Source organism: Cephus cinctus, unplaced genomic scaffold (assembly GCF_000341935.2).
Source record: "Cephus cinctus unplaced genomic scaffold, Ccin1 Ccin1_scaffold0330, whole genome shotgun sequence".
Taxonomy (NCBI): domain Eukaryota; kingdom Metazoa; phylum Arthropoda; class Insecta; order Hymenoptera; family Cephidae; genus Cephus; species Cephus cinctus.
In genome coordinates this window covers 3,389,195-3,413,971 of record NW_014333027.1, presented here as the reverse complement: position 1 = coordinate 3,413,971, position 24,777 = coordinate 3,389,195, and the positions used below count along the sequence as shown (strand labels likewise).

The 24,777-nt window shown below is 38.7% G+C and overlaps 3 protein-coding genes across 25 annotated transcripts in view; 1 reads left to right on the top strand and 2 right to left on the bottom strand.

The window, feature by feature from the left end:
- Nucleotides 1-5: 5 nt before the first annotated feature.
- LOC107266638 (protein rhomboid) lies at nt 6-6,936 on the bottom strand. Of its 6 annotated transcripts, none has more exons than XM_015737319.2 (5): nt 6,881-6,936; nt 4,400-4,478; nt 4,121-4,309; nt 3,120-3,454; nt 6-2,570 (listed from the first exon to the last, which is right to left on the bottom strand). In XM_015737319.2, exons 1-5 carry the CDS (start codon nt 6,934-6,936, stop codon nt 2,051-2,053), a joined length of 1,179 nt encoding a protein of 392 aa, XP_015592805.1. In that variant the 3' UTR covers nt 6-2,050. The 6 variants fall into 6 exon arrangements, with proteins under 6 accessions (XP_015592805.1, XP_015592808.1, XP_015592806.1 ...); XM_015737322.2 differs by lacking the exon at nt 6,881-6,936 and adding an exon at nt 5,475-5,583; XM_015737320.2 differs by lacking the exon at nt 6,881-6,936 and adding an exon at nt 5,083-5,217.
- On the top strand, nt 5,647-10,223 carry LOC107266636 (Meckel syndrome type 1 protein). Its single transcript, XM_015737316.2, has 4 exons — nt 5,647-5,780; nt 6,138-6,825; nt 8,103-8,458; nt 9,521-10,223. The coding sequence occupies exons 1-4, from the start codon at nt 5,701-5,703 to the stop codon at nt 9,924-9,926; spliced, it is 1,530 nt and encodes a 509-aa protein (XP_015592802.1). The 5' UTR covers nt 5,647-5,700; the 3' UTR covers nt 9,927-10,223.
- A 2,982-nt stretch (nt 10,224-13,205) lies between these two features.
- LOC107266630 (nuclear receptor corepressor 2) overlaps nt 13,206-24,777 on the bottom strand; it is a 58,307-nt gene continuing 46,735 nt past the window's right edge. For 15 of the 18 annotated variants that reach the window (XM_015737289.2, XM_015737286.2, XM_015737285.2 and 12 more), the window contains 7 exons: nt 18,847-19,164; nt 18,392-18,765; nt 18,035-18,292; nt 17,384-17,840; nt 15,161-17,310; nt 14,865-15,064; nt 14,087-14,738 (listed from right to left, as the gene is read on the bottom strand). In XM_015737289.2, coding sequence (XP_015592775.1) covers nt 14,087-14,738; nt 14,865-15,064; nt 15,161-17,310; nt 17,384-17,840; nt 18,035-18,292; nt 18,392-18,765; nt 18,847-19,164 — 4,409 coding nt within the window. Of the gene's footprint in view, nt 14,739-14,864; nt 15,065-15,160; nt 17,311-17,383; nt 17,841-18,034; nt 18,293-18,391; nt 18,766-18,846; nt 19,165-24,777 lie in introns of all 18 variants that reach the window. The other 3 variants (XM_015737288.2, XM_015737283.2, XM_015737284.2) reach the window with 3 other exon arrangements.

Genomic DNA, 24,777 nt, shown 5'->3' with positions numbered 1-24,777 from the left:
TCATCTTTGATAACAACTCGATTCTTATTGTTTTATTGTTAATTTTCATTCATAAATAAACATACAAAATATATATCCGACATGATTATGTTCTTTGTTCACTGCCATGATGAATTTTTTAATGTGAATTTTTTACATTTTGTTTGGTTCATAAATTGTACGTACGTATGCATGTATTTCTTGTCATTAGGTAAATTATTGTGTATCTGCTCATTATATGTGTATTATTTTAAACTTAAAGAATATTTTTAACAAACGTCTCGTCCGTCTAAAAATTGGCCGTTACACCAAACTTATAAGTATGTACACACTTAATACTGACTAGGAACTGGAGAGTCCTAATTAAAGTCTTAGTCATAGGATAAGTGTGAATATGAATTACGTTGTACAAAAAAGAAGATGAGGAAAAAAAGAGAAATTGTCTAAAAATAAAAGAAAAAATGGACAATGTAAACCGTTGTTTATTATAATATAATGTAAATTCGGCAGTCAAAAGGCACTTTTTTGTCCTCCTTTTTTTTCATTCAATGTTCGAAGGTCGACTATTCAATATTAAAAACTATTTGTCAACTTGATAAACCGCAGGTACAAAGAAATCAAATTCATTTACATTTGTATCGAGACGAATGATAAGGTAAAATGTGTCACATTAAATAGTTTGAGTAATCGAGAGATCTATAACAAGTTTATCTGTGAAGAAGTGATTTGTTTAAGGTAGTTAGATCACTTAGACCCATTCCAAGATAAAGATCCAAATTTAATGTGTGTACGTTAGAAGGTAATGTAATTTCGAGCTATATAAAATTTGAATAAGATTTACCGTACGATTGCTAAGATATTCAAACTTGAAAAAATGTCCAGGTAAATTGGGTACGGTGAATTTAGATATGGCTCGAAATTCTCATACATTATCGCTAATTAATTTTTTAACTTAAAATCTTGGAATTTTTTACTAGCTGTTCAACTTTCCTATTATTATTATGATTATAATGATCGAACCTCCTTAAAATGTAATTCAGTTTCTAATTTAATCCCGCGCTTTAATGTCACGTATTCTTATGAATTGCTGGGATTACCCTGACTCTTATATAATTCACGGGTATCCCCATACAAGAGTAAATAAATTATATAAATAATTCATAATCTTACTACATGACAAATGACATATGGATATCGTTGAAACGATACAATGAACGATGCTTGAAGTGATGTATATATAATAATTCAAAAAATTAAATGCGAAAATAATAACTTGCTGTAAACATTGTCATCCGGCACAGGTACAATTTACACTACAGCCTCACGTTATTGGCATTGTGCCGATTACGTAACGCCTTTGAGTGCTTTTAAACGTGATGTAAACATTAGAAAAAATATATTATATTATACCTTCGATGTAGGAAGCGTACGACAGTTTCTCGCATGACACCATGTGTTAGAATATCAAAATAACAAATTTTGATTCTTGTCCGTTTTAATCCCAAGCCACTGCTTTGCTCGATTGTGCGTTTACTTTTTTCGGCACGCACAACGTTATGTGTTTTACAATACTACAGTAATACCCCGCCTTACGCAACCCCGATTTACGAGAATTCGTTATTATGGGAATTTCTTTTCAAAGCAACGCCAGCCGCCTCCGCTGTCTCTTCATTCAATGTTGTCTTCATAGCATCTGCTTTCATGAATTTTTACTACGCTTTACAGAGAGTAATATGTAAAGATTAATACTTTATTTGATCGCTTATTGATCTGATTGTATGATTTAATAAGAAAATAGCTGCACAATAGTACTCTCGTTCGTGTCTTCATTGAATTACCAATTCCTTTTTTTAATCCCATTATATGCGATATTTGTATGATGCGAATTTAATAAATGAAGTATTACTGTACTTATAAGTCCCGATCAAGTCGACTTTATACGCATCTCTTTTGAGTAAAAGTGGTACTTCGTGAGGTGCCCACAAAACTTCGTGGATCACTCAAAGGAGTTTGACATGTCCTCAAGAATACATAACTGATAAAAATTTCAGAATGTGAGCATATACTCGTTTTACATTGCTGGCGGGAAGTAAGAAGTGTATAGGATGTTCCAAAGGATAGCGGCAGCCATGAGTCCTGTGTATGTAAATACACTAGCCCACCATACAACCTTCTCCCACGTATTCACTTCGAGGTTGCGCAGAACATTTATACCTACTAAAAGACCGGCTATAGCGCCAGCTAAATGTGCTACGTAACCGATTTGATCCTTAGTGTCCAAGACGTAGCGATTGTAGACAGCCTGGCCAATATCAACGCTGGTGATAAGCACGAACACGAGAAGTTGAACAACGGCAAATTCCATTTGACGCCAATTCATTATAATCGTTGCTACATGGGCTGTGATTAACGCGTATACTCCTCCTGATGCACCAGCAAGAAACACTCCAGGATCTGACACAGACGTCCCCAAAGAGCCGGCCACAACGCCGGCAAGATATATCGTCAAAACACGCCACCATTTGTGTACCATCTCCAACGGAATTCCCAGCATGATTTGTACCAGAAGATTAACTACCAGATGAAAGACTCTGTGCATAAATATTTCAATACTCGTTAATCCGGTTGCTCTCACAAGACTGCTAGTTATATCTTATTGTATGATGACTAGGGAATAAGATAATCTATCATATTTGAAATGCATGTTGAACTAACCTAATGTTATCCTGAAAACATTTGATTGATCATACCTGAGTAATAGCTTACTGTATGATTCTTTTAAAACTTTGCTGGCCGGTGATATTTGTACTTGCGCGAATATCTTTTAACTCGGTGCTAGTCACCTGCCTTTTTCAAACAGCGCCATACATACACATGGGATATTTAAATACCTCAGATCTAATCTTCTACTCAAACGCAGATATATTTTTAGTTTTCTTTTACTGTAGCTTTATTAAAATCCATATTACCTACTTATTACGGCATTCGATTTCTTAATGACGTCTGCGCTTGCTAGACATGGGACTATAATCTAGGTCGATACTTTAGTGGCATACAAGATTAAAACGCTAGGGTAATTTATTACCCCAGGGTGACTATTGCTGGATTAATAAAACTGCATGGAGAAATATTGAGCTTACCCAACGTGCACGAACATGTAGCTGATGTACCTCCACGCTTGATAACGCTTGTAAGGATTATAAATGAAGAGTACAGCTGCCGGGCCTTCTACCGAGAGTGCTTTGTGAGCAATTGCATCATATAGAAATAGAATGATTTCTATAATAGAGATGATTATCATTGCAATTGCTGGAGGACTGCAGCTGTATTCTTCTTCATAGAGACCGTCCGGGGTATCACTGGAGTAATGAGCTGTTTGCGTGGTTCCGGATATTGTGGGACGTTGCGGTACCATTGAATGCACGTAACGCTGAACGAAGTGTCCAAAGACACCTTGCATGTCTTTTCTGTGTATCTAAAATTTCATAGTTAGATATGTAGATTTTGTCATATGTCATCCCATGGTTAGCATGGTTATAAAATTGGAGAGAAAGGCATAATACGCGATTCCTGGTTTTAAAACCATTGCTAAAAAAATGGCTGTCTGAAATATGCCATGCATGTAGTTCACATTATCAATAGCCTCTAATCAAAATATTGTACCATATCAAGATCATTTACAAAGATACACGAAGGTGCAAATTGAAATTAGGCCAAATTTTCAATTCTTTCAAGTTAGTTATACGAATGTATGTTTCAGACTACCAGATTTATGGTGACAGCCTTAATGCCTCAGTCTAGCCATTGAGTATTTTCTTCTTTAAAAGAAATGTTGAATGGACCAAACACCACAGAGTCATCTTGAATTTCAGTCCAGAAAAATTGTAAATACCATAGGTGTAACAGATGTTTCCTATTTAAGTATAGTTGACAACATATTCTATGGGACTAAATATTACTTTGATATCAGTTTTTTAATAATAAATTCACAACTGAAGGTAAAATGCAATGAAAAAATTCTGATATTGAATCTGATGCGTGAAATTTCATAACAATATTTCATATAGTTGTTTAAAGTTTCCAGTGCACTTAAGAAAATATTTTTAAGTTTATGCCAGGGTAAAATAGAAAATAAACATACCATAGCTATAAATTCAGGATAATCCAAATATCCTGAATCGTCTAGGTCAGCTTTGTGCATGATCATCCGGACTACACGCGTTGGTATGTCATTAGTGTATGCTGTGCCACGTATCATAGCTTTTAATTCTTGATATGTGATCTTTCCATCACCATCCAGATCATACTTTTCAAATATAGCTTTCCAATGCTACAATTAATGTAAAACTTATATATCTGACATGTTATACATTGTTATATTAGAAAATATGAGGGAAGTACCTATTCATTAATTACTTACAGCATCATTATATTGCAGAGGTATTGTAACTCCAGATTCACCTTCTTGCCCACTAGCCATCCTTATTAATTTAAAACTCCTGGAATAGTCAAATGTAAAATAGAAAAGCAAATCACTATAACAATTCAAGCAGTGATCGAAATTGCTACAATACACAATTTTATTGACATTCAGAAATTTTAATAGTCTTTTGTTGCATGTACATAGATTTATGGAATTTCTAGTACATAAGCAAGAGGTGATTATAAACTAAGTTTTAGTATAATCTTGATTTAGGTTAATACTGTACTTTAATGAATCAATGAATGAGATGTAATTGGAGTTAATATTTCTACACTCTAAATATGTCAGATTCAGAAAATAATTGCACAGCGATTCAAAGATTTGGAAGAAGTAAGACTAATCTGCTGTTTTGGTTGAAGTACTCTAAGGAGATATCTTTGATCCTGACTATTTTTTAATACCGTCTTATCTCTGAGATAATTATGGCATCTGATAAGATTGTAAAGAAAAAGTTGATATTACTAACGTTACACGATATCGAGAATGATTCACTAAGCGTGGGAAAGGTGCGGTTTTACCGTTATCACAAGCTTATACATACAAGTACAGTAAAAAACGTTAAAGCATTTCAAGTGTATTCCCCGGAACTCAGGTTATGACCAATCCGCGAGATCCTTTACCTTGCATCAAACTAAATGCCAGCCAGTTCTTAAATCAGTTCTCAGAATCTTGAATCATTATACCAATCAAGAAGGAATTAAATTATATATTGTCCTTGTCACCCTTCCGTCCACCATATAACACGTTTCTACGAGACGAACGTCTTGTGGCTACCTTCCTTCTCTTTAGTGGCTAGTGCCTCTCAAGCGTTCTGAGATTCGACATTTGACGTTTAGAGTAGAACCCGTTTTGGGGCAAAGAGAGTTGGGGAATTTTAGAGGAAGAAAGAGTGAGCAAGAGAGTAATAGAAGGTGAGGTTCAAAAAATGAACAAAAAAGAAAGAGGATAGATCCGGGTGCATGGAAAACCCAAGTGTGTCTGTAACTTTTTTGCTTGCTTTGATCTTTCTCACCTTTCTTAATGATCTCAATGATCATGAAGGATCTGAGAATAAAACTTATATTGTTATTTATAGAACGCTATAGATCTCCGACAGTCCTTGCATAGAGATCAGCTGTTGACTATAATAACTTTAGTCATGCGTTGCCTAGCAACGTCCTACCGTGTTGGTAAACAAAGTAGATCTGAGAATTTATGCCGGTTGTACTGTACATGGTTCACGACAGAATATTTAAAAAATGCTGGAAAAACTACAAGGGAAAATGAAAATAGCAGGAAGTTATCGGGTCGTTCAACCAATAGAGAACTTCAAGATAAAGTGAGTTCATTGTTTATTATAGTAACGTATCTTGGTGGCCTGCTAACTGGGAAATAGTGGAAAACAGCAGCCTTTTCTGACACATCGTTTGTTTATCTCCCAGTTTATACATGCACACCTAGAGTAGCAGCATGGTTTCTTCTAAAAAACAGTTAGTAGAGTTCCGGTGTGGCTAGTAAGATCACAGAGCAGAAACCAATGATTGAATACCTGGTGGGTGTGACAGTCAGTGATCTTACAGCTACTGTTTATTCGTATTTAATTCACATAGCTGGCCATCTGGTCAATAAAGTCTTTTTCTGATCATTCTAATGTTCTTTCAGTTTTGTTTATTAAACGATCTATTTATTGATCTAGGGTCAAGATCATCCAGCAGAGATCCACCCTCGCCGAATTGTTTGAAAACGAAGATGAGACTAGGGATTCCAATTTTCTTGAAGATGAGGAGTATCTTTTTACCTGGCAGGAGAAAGTATTTGCTCCCTTCGAAGCAAGCTTTTACAGAGAAGAGAAGAATTGTGTGACCGAACAGCAAAAGCAGTATCACCAAAGAATTCTTGAGGAAAACATACAAGGATCACGGCTATTCTCTTACACACAACAGGACTCCTACTATCCTGACGATGCTCTACTCACTACAGATTACAGATCTATTCTGTCTCTAAGGAATCCATCTGCTTTGCCTATGTTGAGAAATCGCAAACCCTTTACAGAAAGATACAACAAGAAAATATTGGATGATAAACCAACTGATACAAGAATTCGTTCCAATCATTATCTTTATCAAGAACGAGAAATTATGTATATTATGGTTGACTTAACGCCTAAGGATGAAGTATCCACTAACATCGCTCAGTCACAGACATTATTATGCACTATCACTTACGATAAAACGCATAAGATCCTATCAGTAAATCCTGACTTCTCTAATGAGCAACATTACATCGTAGATGGAATTGGAATGAGCTATGATTATTGGATCGAACATGCATCTGAGAAACCGGATGCTGAGGCATTGCAGCGAGAAAGGGATATCGCAAGACACGTAGGTATTAATTCGCATCAACTTACAATAACTATAATCAACATAAAGGACTTACCCAACATACGAGATTTCTGAGATTTGACGCATTATCTTGTGAGGATAAAAATTCATTTTACTTATTTTTTTTCTTAACAGCGCACAATTAACTTTCAATAATTACACTGGTATTTTAAATCACGTAATCACACATTTCAAATATTCACAATTTAATAGAATATTCTGTATCATGCAATTCTTCTTGTAGTACCACTTGCAAATGAAATAACTAAGAATATTTCTCTCTGATGTTATCCGAATGCTTTTAATAAATGACTCAATTTTTATTGCACGAGTCACAGCGAATCGGGCTGACTAATAATGAAGGAATGTCAAAATATCAATTTATTATTGATACGTTATACAGGAAAGTTTCTACGCGCGTCGGATATTATCGAGTAAAGAGATCTTAACCAGTTCGCTGTCGGCGAACAACTGAATTGTATCCTTCCCTGAATATCAGTTTAAAACATGCTCACCAACACCAGAATTGTATGCTTATGCTATCAAAACACATGTGCGCGTTTATTACAGTAGGGGTAACACGTATACAGTACTAGAGTACTTTCACAATTTAACAGTCGCAAAAGCGTGCACTAACACCGCCACACAACATAACATACCATGAGTTAGCCTTGTGAATTGAATACCGTTCCGTCTTTTTATTTCCTTGTATTTTAACGTGAACTATTTTACTAAGACGATTTTCGTATATCCGTTTTTTGAAATCTTCTCTCGCTCACGTTACATTATTCAGACAATTGTGCAAACTTTACGATAATTCCTCATGATTCATCGTTCTATGTAACGTGGTGATATTTTTCCCCTGAAATTCATCCTACCATTCTCATTAATAATACTTGACTGTTTAATTTGTTCTAAATTATCTGTGTTTCATTAATCAATCACACTCACTTTTAATGAAGTGTGGTCAATGAGAAAGAAAAAAAAGAGACATTCAATTCTATAATCATCTGCGACAAGTTTAACGTCTCGAGAAACGCCTCTGCAGTTCCGCTTTGCTTACTTGCGATTTTAATAAATGCTTGCAGAGAAAGTCTGTCGCTCCGACTGGAGACAGTTGCTAGCAGGAGATAGCCAGCCGTTCACGCTATTGGGAATATATAGAATCGATTAATTCCTTCGACGGACAAAAATGAAAAAATAATACTTCGCTACACAGTTCACAATGCGAAATCAAGCATTTGAATCTTTTTAATTTTTTCCTTCTCTTACAATAGGAATTGCGGGAGAAACAGATCTACAAGGAGGCCGAGATTTTTCAGGAGTTTGAATTACCAGCAGAAAATATATTACGTGTCATCTTGAATTTGGATATCATCTCAGCACATGATTTTCCATATGATGCCTTGTTTATCACGTACGTCGTCGAGCTGCCAACATTTTGGAGCACGAATCGACGCGAAACATTATCTGGCAGAACGCAGCGCTCCCGGATGAGAAAGGAAACGTCGAATTTTTGTTACGTTGCTGAAATTCTTTTGGACTTGGATCTGAACTGTTTGAATGATGAGAACGTGTTACCGTCGTGGCCGACAATACTTTTGTCCGTGGGCTCACTTGATAGTTGGACTAGGTAAATTGGCTTTGATCCAAATGAACTGTCGTAAATTTGTCAATGTACCTTTTCTTATAATCTTTTATTTTTTCCTTTCCATTAACACAAGAATCTTTTCTTTTATTGTTTTTCCAGCTAGCCAGAACTATTAGGATTTCAGTAAAAACATTGATTTACGACTTGAACATCTTTGTGCGTCAAATTGAGAACTATACGGGTTGCATGAATCGTCGTCAAAAATTTCAATGACTTGAGAATACTGAGTATTGATGTAATCATTAGTTATGTAAAGTGTTTTGTCATTGGCAATCGCTTGTCAGTGATGCAATGTCAATAATTCAATGACTAGCCTCTCATACCCTCAATGTTATCCCGTTTAATACGCTATAAGAGAAACAGAATGCTAGATGCCTTTGTTATCAGCATTTTGAAAAGTCAAAAGTCTTTCATATCTTTTAGAAATTGATAATTTAATATATTCTTGCATGGCTAATTGGTTTGTCGTTCAACCCAATGGGAGGTGTTATATATTTATAATATTATAGATTTAAGCTTTAAATATCTGTAACAATTCACGATATTACATCAGGTATGCCCCAAATCTAATGCTATAGGACTGAGATAATGTACAACTTAACTACGTTAATATTGTGAGTAACAAACAAGAGGTAAAGTTACGTAATGAAAAAATTTACGTAGATGATAGTCGACTTGTACGTTTAAAGCTATATAGAAATTGTCTACAAAATTGCATATTATTACTAGTAAGATTAGATCAATTATCATGTATCCATAATACGTTCCTAAATTACATAATAATTTGAGTAAACACTGGTACATAGCGATTCTTAATTATGAGCTTATCGTCGTCTCAAGGAGTAAAAGCTCTTAACAGTACATGGAGCCCTATAATATTCTTCAAATTAATCATTAAAAGTTACTCCACGTATTGTCACACGATATTTCGTTGTTTTATCGTCTGATTAATCCATTCGTATTTCGTTAAAAAGCAATATGACTACATCTCAAGATTAAAAGGAGAATCCATGAAAGTGTTAACGTATTTTTATCATTTTCCAGGTATCGTATAGAAGGGTACGCATCATTTTCTCTACCACCATCTGCAGGAACTCATACAATTACTCTGGAGACTTGGAGACCCGTAGCAGGCTTAGTGAATTCTCTACGACGTTTCTTCACCGGTGGCACCTACGAACTTGAGGATATGAGTTACTGTGGAATCCCATCTCGACATGACAAAACAAAATTAGAGAAATCCGATTTGTCTGTAGTACCTAGCGGCTCCGTAAAGCTGAGAATGAGCATAGTTCATCAGAGCAGGTCGTTCACCAGGGAGCGTGGTTTTCGTAGAGACACCTTTGAAAGACTGAGCGCAGGAACTCTCATGAGTAGCGTAAACAATGTTTTGGAACAATTCAAAGCAGCCAGAGAACGAATGATAAGAGCACGTGCTGTATTCACATAGACCGATAGCCGACAGGAAATGAGGAAGTGCTTATGTCTAGTTCATAATCGTGTTATTAATTTTTTTTAATAGAAAAAGAAATTATGAAGGGAAATTTTTCTATGTGAACCATAGAGACCCTATCATAACGAAGGTGATTTTTATTTCAACAAAAATAACAATTTACATTGAATCGTTTGATAATAATATTATCGTGTATGCTACACCGGTAGTTTACTGTAGGCATGTTATGCGCTCGCTCGCTATTAATCGTTATTAATTTTCTTTTAATTAATTAATAATAGTGTTCGTAGAATAGTACCGTATCGCATTTTATTGATTTACCTTTCTTTCTTATATATACATATACAGGTATGCATTGTATACATATATGCATACCCATGTGTGTATATATATACACACAAACACACAATGTTTCAGGAGAGAGGTTGAGTAGCTTGGCTTTTAGTATCCATTTTATACAGCCTTTAATCTTATTCGTCGCTATATTCATTCGTCCACCGCTTTCTTTACTATAATTTTTTATATTTTTTTAAGAGATATCGTCCCTCTACGCGGTTCCTCTTTATTAATCCTTTTTTCGTTCCATAATTAGAACTCAAATAGGTACACACGTGATATAGTAGATTATTTAATTATTTACTCACTAGTTTCATCCAGTTGTAGCATCGCTGACAGCAATATAGCTTGACCGTACTCTTCTCTAGTATTTCTTTTTCCATTTCACGGATATGACGTCAAGAAACAGTATGATTTCCTTTGTATTATTCTTCGTGCATAAAGCATATCTGCGTTAACAAGTTACAGCGGATATCCTGTTATAGTTTTAAACTGCTATCACTTTTTTGTTTGTATTTATTTTTTAAATTTAATATATACTCACATCGCTCTTTTTTTTTTTGGAAGCATTGACGGCTCTCTAAGTTTCTATCTTTCTCTCTCTCGCATTCGCAGTATATTAAAATTTCAATTCGTGAAATATATCAGACTCGATTGGCAGCCACATTCCCTATATACATATCTAGTTACCTTTCGCTTTTATTATCATTCACTTTCTTTTTGTCATTCTATCACTTGCTCTTCTTGTTTTCTTTAACTCATGTCATATGGAGTCTCTCTCTCTCTCTTTCTGTCTGTGTCTCTTTCCCTTGACTCGGGAAGGGACGGAAGAATTTTTAGCTCTCCTTTTGCCATCAAACTGCGACCTGTAGCAATGTCTTCCAAGAACATACATCTTGAATTCGTAGTACCACATTTTTTTACTTTCTGAATTTCGAATGAAAAAGCGTGGAAAATATTTAGAAGGAACTTCTGTCCGATTTTGTTTCTTGCGCGTGGTGAACTTTTCGTAAATTGATTTATTCAATGTAAAATATGATGCACCTTCTTCCAAATACTTCGTGGTGGAAATCTACGCGAGGTTCCCATAACGATATATAATAAACGTAATGGGAATGAAACAATGAACGAATATGTGATAGTCTGAAGGAATGATGTATCAAGTAACAGTAGAAGAATTCAGTAAGAACTATATTTAAAATACCCTCATAGAATTATAATACAATTGTCTGACGTCCATAAAATCCTGATGAATATTTCGTTCACGTTAGCTGAGTCCTGTAGAAGTGCCACGATACATATATGTATAATAAACAATGAGAGGTACGAAAAAAATCATTCTTACGGCAGTAATAAATGCAGGAGACTCTGGGCGTGATAACGAATTTAAAAAGTTCGTCAATAAATTGATTTTCAATAAAATATCTGTATACATCTATCCGATAAGGATCATATCGTTATAGGAAGCCATAAATAAAATAAAACAGATGAATCAACGGACGAACAAGATGGTAGCATTGATGGAGGGTACAAAAATAATACTTACTAAATCAAAATAAATAAAAATATTCCAATGAATATGAAACGCACTGTAGCAGTCTCACATGGTTTATCTTCTTCATAATCAACCGCGTATGCAATATCCAAATTTGAAAATATTTCATTCTAACTTTCATTATATCTGTTTCTTCCTTTCTTCACTTCTCCTTCTCTCAACGTCACTCAGTCGGAGTCGCAGTCCACACGTTGAAAACGCGTTGCATACAAATATAAAATTAGGCTGTATAAAAAAGTCAGTTTTTTTTTCATTTTTCTTCTATATTCTTCATCTTCGCCTTCTTCTCGTGTACGAGATTATAAGTAGTATGTAACGTTGGGAGATTGCAGGAAATTAGGTAATGGAGTATGCATGTTATTGTACGTGTCCTATGTATTTTTTTTTGTTTTCTCTTTTTATGTCCGTATAATTCGTGTAATTCTCATTGTCCTCAAATTCTAAACACTCTATCACTTTTTCGTGTATCGTTAAATTAAACAAAATCGACATCCAGCAGCCGTTCATCGTGTTGATTTTCGAATCGCGTTCCTTTGTTTCTATTTTTGTATGTATTTGCGGATGTGTTTTGCAATCATATATATATACTTATACAGATATACATATATAATTTTTGTTTCATTTAATCGGCTGTTTATTTATAAGAGAACATAGTCTTGGGAAAAGTTCCCTAGTCAGTTCGTGGTTTTCTAATATCTAGACGCTACCTATCGTACTTTTATTCTATATGATCTATGCACTTATTCTCATACAATACACTAGTGATCCTACAAATAACTTGCTCATACTTAAAAGATAATATTATGTACTATTTACAGTGCTTACACTTACATATTATTTTCCTTGTTTAAACCACCTTATCAAGACAAAAAATGAAAAAGAAAATGTATATATATATATATATATGTAAATATATATATATGTATATGTATATGTATCTATAGAGAACAAGGACAAAACAGAAAGGATGACGCTGAACGAGCTCATTGTAAGGACAATATTGCCCGGGTGGCTCGTGTTATTTTCTTTTCCTTTTTTCTTTTTACTCTTTCTTTGCCTTTTGTGTATACGCATATGCATTGTATTGACGCGCGTTGTATATACGTGTAATCGCATATAATAAGTATATATACACCATATATCTAAACGATGCATCACGTCACGATCGACCGCAGTCGTATATTTATTTATCATTCTTCTTTCCTTCTTCCTGCGGTAGTACAGAATACTCTCACTTTGTCGTGTCATTCTCTCGTCCTCGTCATAGTCATTATTTCTTCTTCTTCACCCCCCCCCCCCCCCCCCCCCCCCCCCCCCCCCCCCCCCCCCCCCCCCCCCCCCCCCCCCCCCATAGTCATTATTTCTTCTTCTTCCCCCCCCCCCCCTCCCCCAACTCGCTCGCACTACGTACTACTATATCCTTGCACTGGTATTATTACAATTAAACGAATTTTAATCCCAGACGCCTTTCACGGACTCATTCTCGAAATAAAAACATGCACACATTTTAACACCGTTATTTACCGTTTAACGATTATTATTAATCACTATTTACAAAAGGAAAGCGTCTGTGTCTCTGGTGTCTTGTTTTTCCACTTCAGGGATTCGTCTTTTACTAATTTTTGTAACTTCAAAGGTAAACGCATCACGGGATTCATCGACGGAATTTCATAAGGACTCTTGATAGATAGCGACGATCAAACGTGACACTGGATTCGATTAAAATTGTTTAATTACGCGTTGCATGCTCGGAGTGAAATAAAGTAACTTGTCAGTTAGAATTCGTTGTACTGTAGAAGTGACTCCCCTCGCTGGTCTAAGCGTGCAAATTAAAACCATGAAATTTATTAACTGAATGGTCAGTGGACACGTGGACAGTAACTTTTAATTCCACGTTTCCTGCGGCAATGATAAAATCATTAGGTTAAAAAAAAAGAACAAAAAATTTTACGTTGTGATTCGATGGATGAAACGAATTTTTCATTTTGTAAAATAAGACAACAACAATGATAGGAAGATAAGAGAAGATAAGAATATCGGAGTAAGAATATCGATATGTAAAATAGAAAAAAAATAATAATGTCTTTAAAACCGAAAAGTATCGGCAGTGCAAGAGACGTCCTGTATAAAATTGCATCGATTCCCAGTAAAAGACACCACACCATGGTATAACCGCGAATCGAAATGTTCTAGATTTTTCCAAAGAAAAATATGTCTAGCGATAAGGTTTTAGTATTTCAAGGATCCTTTCGGTGAGTCCATTCGATCAGTCCTCATCCGAGAGTGGCTCGTACTGAGCAGATAAAAGCGGTGCAGGTTCTGCTTGGGACTGTTCGGCTTTTGTTACCGATGCGGAAACAGAAGTTGGAGGTGGAGGCGCTGGTGGTGGTCCAGTGTGTACACCGAGGGCACTGAACGGATAGAAAGTAGTAGGCGCAGGTGCTGGTGGTTGAGGCTGATTAGGTGATTCATCGATAACCACTTCACCACCAGATGGACTCTCTACACTTGTGCCGGATTTATCATCCTTCTCACCAGAACTATTTCCGCCATTTCTATCGCTAGGCGTACCGGCTTTGTCATCCTCGGATGTTCTCATAACCTCAACGATTTTATTCTTTACATAGTCCAAGGGCGAGAGGTGAGGCTTATTAGTTGGAGTACCGGAAGTTGTAGTGGCAGTGGTGGTTTCGTAGAAACGTCTTGCGTAGTGGTTTGTTGTGGTTTCAGGTGGTGATACTGGCTCTACAGAATGGAACTGTTGTTTGGCCATCGAGGGTGCTTGCTGCTGCTGCTGTTGTTGTTGCTGTTGCTGTTGCTGTTGTTGTTGAGCAACGCGAATTATCTGTCGCTCGTCACCTGACTTTACGGAATCCGGCTCGGCGACTTTTCGCCTCTTCCACTGGTCTTCGTGGTATCTAGAAATTGAAAGTAATAGCGATATTTAATAGTAGTCTTTGAATTTGTATGAATATAAGATGAATGAGACATTGTAATATTAGTATCCACATATTGAATTAGATTTTACCACATGATGAACTTACCCTTGGTATGCTCTATAAGAACCGTGTGGAGGTCCGTAATCCTTGGTCACTATATGATCCACGTGTTCTCCGAGGGTAATAGCTTTAGTTGAACTGCCACTTCCGCTACCAGAACCGGGACCACTGTTTCCAGTTCCACCATCACCAGCTGGACTATGTGCCGCACCATTTGACTCCGCTGGGCTTTCCCGATGAAATCCCTATAAAAGAATATTCATATTACTAGACCTGCGTTATAAACAAAATGAGTCATAACTATCTTAATATGAAAGTAGCGTTCAGTATAATACACGTACCTGAAAGAGTCTATCACCAGGTCTAGTGGGTTGACTATTAGAAACAGGACTTCCACCAGTATTTTCAACACTCTGATTTATTTGATGGGTGATAATGGCATCGATCAGACTCGCAGCTGTTAAGGTAGACGAGGACTCGCTTTGCTGCTGATTAGGCGCAGATTGGCCCTGTCTCGAGGCGGATTGCTGCTGCTGTTGTTGCTGCTGCTGTTGTTGCTGCTGCTGCTGCTGCTGTTGTTGTTGTTGCTGTTGCTGCTGCTGTTGTATCCTGGAAGACGGAGGGAAACCACTGCCTAGCATCCGAGAAGATTCACGATCGAGTTGTTGCTGTTGCTGTTGTTGTTGCTGATCGCGATAAATCTGAGCTATATGCCGCCTTTCTATCTCGATGCGTTGTTGTTGCTGAATATGCTGTATTTGTTGCATTTGTTGTTGTTGTAAGTGAGCCAAGTCTCTCTGCTGCTGCACTGCCATCCGATGTTCAGCGTGATGTTGCTGTATCTCCTTTTCACGCTGGTGTTGCACCGACAACCTATGTTCCTGCTGTTGTTGCTGAATCTCTTTCTCTCGCTGCTGTACTGCCAGCCGATGTTCTTGGTGCTCCTTTTCGCGCTGTGCAGCGGCCAACTGTTGCTGAATTTCTTTCTCCCGTTGCTGATGCACTGCCATTCTGTGATCCGTGTGTTGAATTTCCTTTTCGCGCTGCTGCACCGATAGCCTATGCTCCGCATGTTGCATTTCTTTTTCTCTGTGTTGCGCTAAACGATGTTCTTGTTGCTGAACAGCTAGCCGATGCTCCAAATGTTGTATTTCCTTCTCGCGCTGCAATCTCTGCTCTTCCTTTTCACGAAGATGAGCAAAATCTCTCTCTCGCTCCCGCTCTCGCTCACGATCTCGATGTTGCTGATGAGCCACAGCCATTCGATGTTCGGCTTGTTGCTGCATAGCTAAACGATGTTCCTGAAGCCTAATTTCCTGTTCCCGGAAAGCTCTATTGTTGTCTACGTATCGATCCGCAAGTAGGCGATCTGCCATCGTTTTGCCTAAGCCTTCGTGACCACTGCTTCCCGATGGTGGGTGGCCATGTGGATGCGGTACGGGCAAACTGGGTTGCTGAACTGCTACGTCGACTAGGCTAGAGAAAGCTTCGAGCCCTGGAGGTGGAGGATAATGCATCTGCTTCTGAGGATTGTGCCTCTGGATAACACCCTGCCTGGGTTGCGTGTGAGACTGTGGTGGAGGTGTGCTCGCATAGTAAAGTGGTGATTGAGATTCGTTCTTTGCCGCGGATTCAGCAGGTGGTGGATTTCGACTTCGATGCTGCATCTGTTGACTCGTTATGTAATCGTTCATAATAATCTGTCTTGATGACAGTTGCTGTTCCATCGTGTAGCTCGGCGGCGGGCGAGTTGGATAAGAGTTGTATTGGCTACCATGAGTAACTACTACGCCTTGATTCTGAGGCTGGCCAGAAACATTCCCCGTATTAGCTGGTGAATGCCTAATGGATCGATGATAGTCATAGATTGGTGCTCTCTTATCCACTGCAAACGGATGCACTGGTGTTCCTTGCGTGATAGAGCCAGTTTCCTTTGGACCCTGACTGCTACCAGTATTCCCTGCGCCACCAGTACTTCCTGGTGGAGTCATTTGCCTGAGAAGACCTTCGTAACGGGCACCAGAAACCGGAGTACCGTGAGTAATTGACCCACCCTTATGACCGGAACTAATTCCACTCAGCTTTGGAGACAACTTCGGATGAGGGGGCTGCACTGTTACTTTGTTCATCTTCGGTGTCAGTGGAGCTTGAGGTCTTGGCGATGACGTATAAACCAAAGGACTCTTCGCACCGCGGCCTTGTTCCGGATGGGAATGGTGATAAACCGTATGATAAGACGTACATGCTGCTCCTTGGGGTGGTTCCGTTCGGTATATGGTTACGGGTGGTGGTTTGTGCGGTGGTTGTAGCGAGTGATTATACTCCTGTTGCCTGGGCTTCTTTATACTCAGATCCAAAGTACCTTCCGTTTCTCTGAGAGCCTGTTGAACTTGTACTACCACCAAGCCTTCCTTGGGAAGGAGATCCGAGGTTTGAGATTGATTACTTGGCGCTGGAGGTGGACAAGGTGTTATGGTAGCTTGCATTTGACCTGTTTCAAATAAATAATCATACTATTTCGTAATATTTTGTCTGGAACTCTAACGAGAGTTCAGTCTACTTACCTATTTGCTGAGGACTGGACGTGGAATGATGGCCATGATGAGTTCCAGAAACGACGGAAAGCGTCGCAAGGTTAGAGTCCCTATTGGACATGGCAGTAGTGATATTCGCAGCTGGTTTGTACTCCCGAACAAACGTAATATCGTTGCGATGATCCGTCTTGAGGATGCTGGATATCGTAGGAGTTCCAGAGCTGGCGGGAATGGATGAACCGCTACTTCCGGCAGGACTATGAGGATTCCGTTTAAGCTGCATCTCTATAACACCCAGCATGAGATCCTTGACAGTAAGTGGGTTAGCACTGCTGGTCGTCGTAGGTGGCGAGTGTATGTTAGTTGCTGGCGGTTGCGGTGGCTGTTGTTGCTGTGGCAATATAGTTGTCGTATTGGTAGTCGTTAACGTCACAACGACACTGCTATTGTCCAAATCAGCGCCACCCTGACCCTCGTCCGCCGTCTCCTGGAACAATCAGCGAACCTCTATCAGACGGCTCTATCATCGAAAAGAGAAGGAAGCCTTAGCAATCCTCGTGCAACATCTAAACATCTACTGATACATCCAGTACAAATGGATCCGCGTTCAGAAGATCTACTAGAGCGTGCCAGAACGATATTCGGTATTAAAGAAAAACCATTGAAAAGAACTCGTCTTACCGTGGCAGAGCTATCGTAATCCTCACGATTGGTAGCTCCCTGTTGTACACTAGACCCTGACGTTTGTTGAGAGTTGGGCATGTTAACAGAGGACGGTACCAATGAGACTACAGCGATATCCGACAATTTGTCGTTTAATTTGGTGTCTGTTGATTGCTGAATCGACAAGGTGGCGTTTGTTGCCGCAACAACTGGTGTACTGCTCGATATCGTATTGGCAGGGCTACCCGCACTGGCCGTGTCGCTAGAGTCATGCACCTGCAATTAGATTACACCATAAATAATACTGCTTAGTGAACACAAATAAGTAAGATCGTACCTCAATTTAATGGAGATAAAATACTCTTTTTAACTTACAGCCAATTCATCACAGCTACTCGTACTACTTCCGCTTTCCTCCTCATCCGTAAGACAGGGTCTTCTCTCTTCTCCGAGTGACTGATGATACTCAATAACCATCTGATCAAGACCCTGTTTCTTACGGTTCGCAAGATAATAATTTTTACATTGGTGACTCGACTTTCCGGATATCTGCTCGGAGACCTTTGACCAGTTCGTGCCATGTTCGCGCAAAGCTCTTCTCAATTTCTCAACTTCCTCGTCCGTCCACTGCCGCGAGAAGCCATCAGCATCCTCTGCAGGATCTGCACCTCCTGATAAATGAGGTGCTAATCTACGCGATATCCTGCTGAAGCACACCGAGCAGCACTTGGTCACGTTGCTCGGTATTTCTGAGGAAAGAAAAAGAGCGAGATTCAGATTGTATTGCGTTATTGTAAGCTGCTTCACAAATAAAACTTTGCTCTACTAACGAAACTCCTGTATGACTGGATCCTTTATCTCCAGAGGCAGATCATTCCACTTCTGGGGAAGGGCACGTAACCGTTTCACTCGTGTCTTCGAATTTGCGTTGTTCAAATTAGGACATCCAGGCAATGGGCAAGCTGTATATCGTCCTCGAACAGCTTTACACCTACAGGTATTACACACTCGAGCTCCCGGTGTAACTTGATCTTCTCTTAACCCGTACTGAGATGCTTGACTCCTGGACAATGCTCTACTCTGCGTGCCACCCTCGACCACGTTCTGGCAAATCGCACAGGCATGAGGACCCAGTTGCCTGCCACTCTCTGCAATACAAATAATACAGCAATTACTACTATATTTACTTCTGTTCTCAGAGAATATGTTTTTAAAGAATAAATAGAGAGAATATTATATTTATTTTTTATTATCTCATCTATGTCAAATTAGAGTATAAAAATCAAGGAATCGATAATATTTACTAGAAAGCACAACAACAAGGTTCCCCAAAGACACACGTGATCACATCGAATACCTTAATGACTTGGTACACTAATCGACCGGATATATGTACTATACGTCATAGTTAGTCAAAATACATGAATGCCTTGGCCGAACGTAATAAAGATATAGCTTCGCATCATGAGATAGAAGACTTAATAAATTGTGTTCATTGACAGATAACGAGCTTATGTGGACAGCAGTATGTCAACCTCTCAATTATATTCACATTAAACGTGTCCATTGGTATATATCTATCAAGGTATCAAAAATATATCTTACTGTATGGCTATCCGTCGTATTTGTACCAAAAAACATATGCAAGAACAATTCGCTTCGACGGATCGTCTACATACTTTAGGTAACGACACACGGAGAACAATTTGTTAAAGTGCATCGTACAGCAATCGTAAAAAAATGAAATTGCGATAACTCTCCTACAGGAAACTTGCTCGCACTGTCATTAAGGTCACGCCAGTATCGTGAAGTTCCGAGAGCCTTGATAAAAATCAAATAAAATCTAGGAGTCCAAATCGTGACGACAATCGTGATAAACATCGCAGACCAATTGCAATATGTACTACAACCCTCTACAATATTGAATTCATTTAAATTGACGTGCGCAATATACTGTAAAAGGTATCTAATATTTTCTTCACGATACACACCATCTTCATCAGACTTGCATGAATATCCATTTCTCTGAAATGTTTAAACCCACGAAGATAGTACCAAAACTGTTCGATTATAAGTGCGAATGGAAAATCTGCGAATTTCACAAATTCCAAATATCGCTCTGATTACTCTCCATCCATATGGATTAAATTATGGATGTCTCCTGAGAACGAGTAATGAGTGGAAGATTTATTTATACATTTTAATGTTAAATAAATAGAGGTAATCAGCAAAACGATGCGATATGCAAAGGGGGGAATGATACTGGCTAGAGGTTATGTTATATGCGCGGAATTCGATGAGGGCGTCCGAGTAGGAGTGAGGCGGAGGGAAAGTATACAGAACGAGTGGGAAACAGAATAATTACAGAGGTTCTGCCGGTTAACTAATTAAGGGTAGCCAATTAAAAAGTTCTCGCTAACATCGTTGAAGTCGCGGACTCGTTGGTGCGCCAACGTCGGGGGCGCTCGCTGCGGCGTAAAAGCGAATGAAAAATGCGACTTGAATAAATCGTACGATACGAAGAGAAAAATTTGAATTTTCTTTCTTCTTCACTTCATCCTCTCCATTCTTTTAAGCGTAGTACCGAACATAATTACTCGCATCACATAACAATAAACGTATTGATCAAACATTGAAAAAAGATATTTTTAATCCAACCATATTACGTTTTATTTTATCGTAGAATGGAATATACAGAACAATGATGCTACGGCAACGAGTTGCCTGGAAAATATATATGATTCGCCAATGCGGGAATTGCATGAAAGCTTCGGTTGTATTACGACACTGATTGACAAGTCTATATCCCAACGGATGTTATAACGTCAATTTGACTATTCAAATTTTCCCATTTTTTTTTCGATAACAGGTGTTTCTTTGTCCCTTTTTTAAAATTGTAATCGGCGATGCGTAACGACTACGAACAAAAGTCACGAACAGTCAACATCTAATGGTGCTAAAGATATACGGAAAGCGAATTCGCCTGCTAAGAATAATGTTCGTCTTTGCTAATTTGCAGTGAGATTTAATCGATGCATAGAAACCTTTACTTGCACGAAAATATTCTGTTGGTGAGTGAGTAATGAGCTCCAGGGACGAAAGAGAGAAAGAGGATGGAGCTTACAGGGTACCGCTCAAAATATTTCAAGCCCCCGGCCATGAAACAAAAGCCGGGAAGAAGCGAAACGTTTGAAAGATAAATGAATGAAATAAAATGCAGTGTGCAGGAGGATCCTGCTAATTAAGCCCGTGCGCTGCAGAGTGAAGGAGGCGCGGACAAGGGGCGTACTTTGAATGTTTTATAAAGGGTGCCCGGGCTGCCAGGGGCGACTGCCCTCCAGTCCTGCCAAACAGAGCGCACTTACTCCGTATTTTCCAATTGGCTACGAAAAAAAGGGTAAGGAAAGGAGAAATAAAAATTCTAAAATTTTACAAGTATCTTAAAACGGTTTTTGATGCCTGTAGTAAGAGATATAAATAAAACTTTTCCAAAGAGCAGATAAGCTATATGAAGAAAAATTCAATGGATACCAACACCCAAGGGACAACAATTCCTAAATACAAGGGATAACAATTCTAGATGATCGACGAGACAGGGGAAAAAAATGAGGGCTGATATCTCTCCTAATTATGAATCAACAATTTTCTGGTAATTACCAACAAAACCTGATAAAGTCGGACTTCACCTTGTATCAGCTCGACACTAATCGCTGATTCAAAGGGTGCAAAGCACCGTCGCCCCCTCATCAGTGTAAAAGGGGTTGCACGCAGCAGATATAATAAAGTATTCTCTTTCAGGAAAGATAGGAATACATTACAAAGAAATATAATATGATTAGGGGCTAGTTTCGTAAATAAGGTTGAAGCGTTGTACACAAAGTGGATTGGTAAAAAGGTAAACCCATCGGTAGGTGCGCGAAATTTATAAGGTTAGCAGTCATACAAGGGTGGATTGAACCCCATATATTAACCATACATAAAAAAACATCCCATTGTTTTTCAAAAGAACAGAAGTACACATATTGCAAAGAACCAAGAATTTTTTAAACAAACGCTTTTAATTCTCTCGACAAATATTACTTAACTGTAAAAAAAAATTACACAATTATCCGCCACGTATCGTTGTCAAATTAAAAACCTAAATATCCAACGGCAGTTATTTGTAGATTAAGAATAATAAGAATACGTGGGGAAAAAACAACAAATTTTTCATGTATAAAATCACGAAAAAGAAAATGTATGTCCGAGCATCCGAAAGTAGTAGAAAGATTAAGTTAGGCTAAGTAATCGGTTGGTTCGTTTATTCGCTCGTCTTTCCGCTAAGGGTCTTCGCTTGGGGCCAACGTTTTCGTATTTATGTATTTATGAGATTTCTGTTTCGTCAGGACGAAGCAAAAATGATTAAAAGCAAACAGGCTGCCATGCTGCGGCAACTCTGTATCCACAAGGAATACAAGAGAACGAAGGAGCCACTATCTTGAGACCATACTGATCGGATACCTGACGGTAGATTAAGGTCAATTCGAACTAACTTCGATGGCTAAAAACTTCTTCGGCAACAAGGTAGAGAAACGGTAAAGAAATTCCTAGAAGTTCTATAGATGGTAGTAATGTGAAATTGCTGCAGCAATATTGAAAGTCAATATTGGCAATAAGGTTACCGTCGATAATTCTTTCATTCCAGTTGCTGATATTGCTTTAGATAAAAGACGGCGCTTGGCAAGAGTATACCGATTCTCAAGGTATTTGTTCAATCGCGAACGAACATTTCGTTCCCACGTCGAGTGGCTTCGTCTCTTCCCGTTTCTTTACCAGAATTCGACTACCGTTCCAGCGCAGTTGATTTTGACTCGTCTGAATATTTTCTCTTACAGCAACGTATAAGCGGAATAATATCCGATAATTATTTCTCTGCGAGTAAGACAGAAAACTTTTTTACGATTCTTTTACGTAGCATACGAAGAGCTCTATTGAACCCTGCGACTTAATTCGAAATTACAATTAATTCGCTTTGATGATGCCGTCCCGAGTACCAGGGAACGCTTAGCAAACACACGGTTCGTTATGGGGTCCCATACACAGCAAATCGCAGGTACTACGGTTGATTGCTGTGGTGGCATTATGGTCTCACTGTGCAAATAACATCTGTCAATTAAGTCTAGGGGGAGTTGGTCCTCGCGTCCAAGGGGCTTACCACGAGAACGGATCTGTCCGATTTTCAATCCACCGATGCATATTCCACTCTCAAATGCGCAGATTAGCTACCGATAACTTTTACGTATATCGAAAAAAATATATAGATCCGATAATGACCCTTACAGACCTACAGGCATCTGTCCATGTTCGTTAAGTAGACTAATGAGACACCCTTTACCTACAGGTCTGTAAGGGTTTTAAAAAAATTGATAAACATTTGAGTCCTCGATCTAGACCTACGTCTAAGTTCAACATCAATACGAGACTAAGTCATATTCTGGAACCTGAACTTGATCAAGAGCACGTCCACGATAGATCACTAAAGACCTCTGTTAGCTCTACCCCGTAACGCTGATATGTTACAGCATGAACTTACAAACACTTCATAAAACAGTATTTCCCCGATTCGCTGAACTTCGTCGTCATACCGTACACCACATGTACCTTCTGTTAGCGCTGATTCGTTTATCGCTGTAAATTCTAAGAACACATCCTGAGCCTCAACCGTGCTCTTACTGTATAGTTGAGCTTTGTTTGGTAAGATCAACCCAAGACCCGTGAGTGATCAAAAGCAGATCACCAGATTTTGGAGCCTCTCCGATCGTCAGCCAATCCCTAAACTCATCTTCGATCAAGTCTAGGTTCCAGAATAGCGTGATGCACTCGGTCTCGTATTGACGTTGACCGTGGTCATAAATATAAATGAATCATCTTAGTAAATTTTTGTTTACCTGATGATACCTGTAGATCTCACGCATCTTATTACTGGAGACACCCTGTAAGGTTTTGCGTGTACAAGAAGAGAGAAAGTATACCAGAATGAAGTGCCTACGTTGTCAGTAAAGTTACACGGGATGGGTACTCCCTGTTTACACTGGGTTCACAAACACGATCATCCCTTCCGAAGAGAATGAGAAAGCTGCGTCCGTGCGGAGGCCGCAATATGCTGCAACTTGGGTAAAAGTCAGCAGTAACGTTGATATAGAGTGACAGAAGTGTTCAGTTATGCTATGAAGTGGTGGCGCCACTCTCTCTCGCCCCCCTCTCTCCCCCCACCCTCTCTCTCACTCTCTATGTGTGGTTATACGCGCGTAACCGTACGTACGTAATCCGTTATTTGCGTAGCGAACCACCGAATCCCGTGCACACACACCTTTGTGCAGGCGCACGGGTACACACAGGTAGATAGAAACATCGCAAGCCCAGGTAGACAGAAGCATTAATTGGGATTAAGTAAATCAAGACGCTAATTAGCTCGTCCGCTTCGAACCTGCTGTATTCTGCTGCTATATCTAATGTGGACACAAGTATATACATATATACACACACGCACTCCATTTGATTTTCATCATTAGTTCTTTCCTCATTGCATACGTAGATCACATAAGGCTGTACACTATACTGTTTAACCGCGTGCAGAAAAGACAAAGAATTAATTTGCCTGGGAGACGAAATTTACCGAGAAGCACAAGTAAATTTGTAAGGTGACCGAATTTATACTTTTTTTTTGTCTTTCTCGAATTCTAAGGTTATTTTTTATGAAAAAAAAAAAAAAAAAAAAAAAA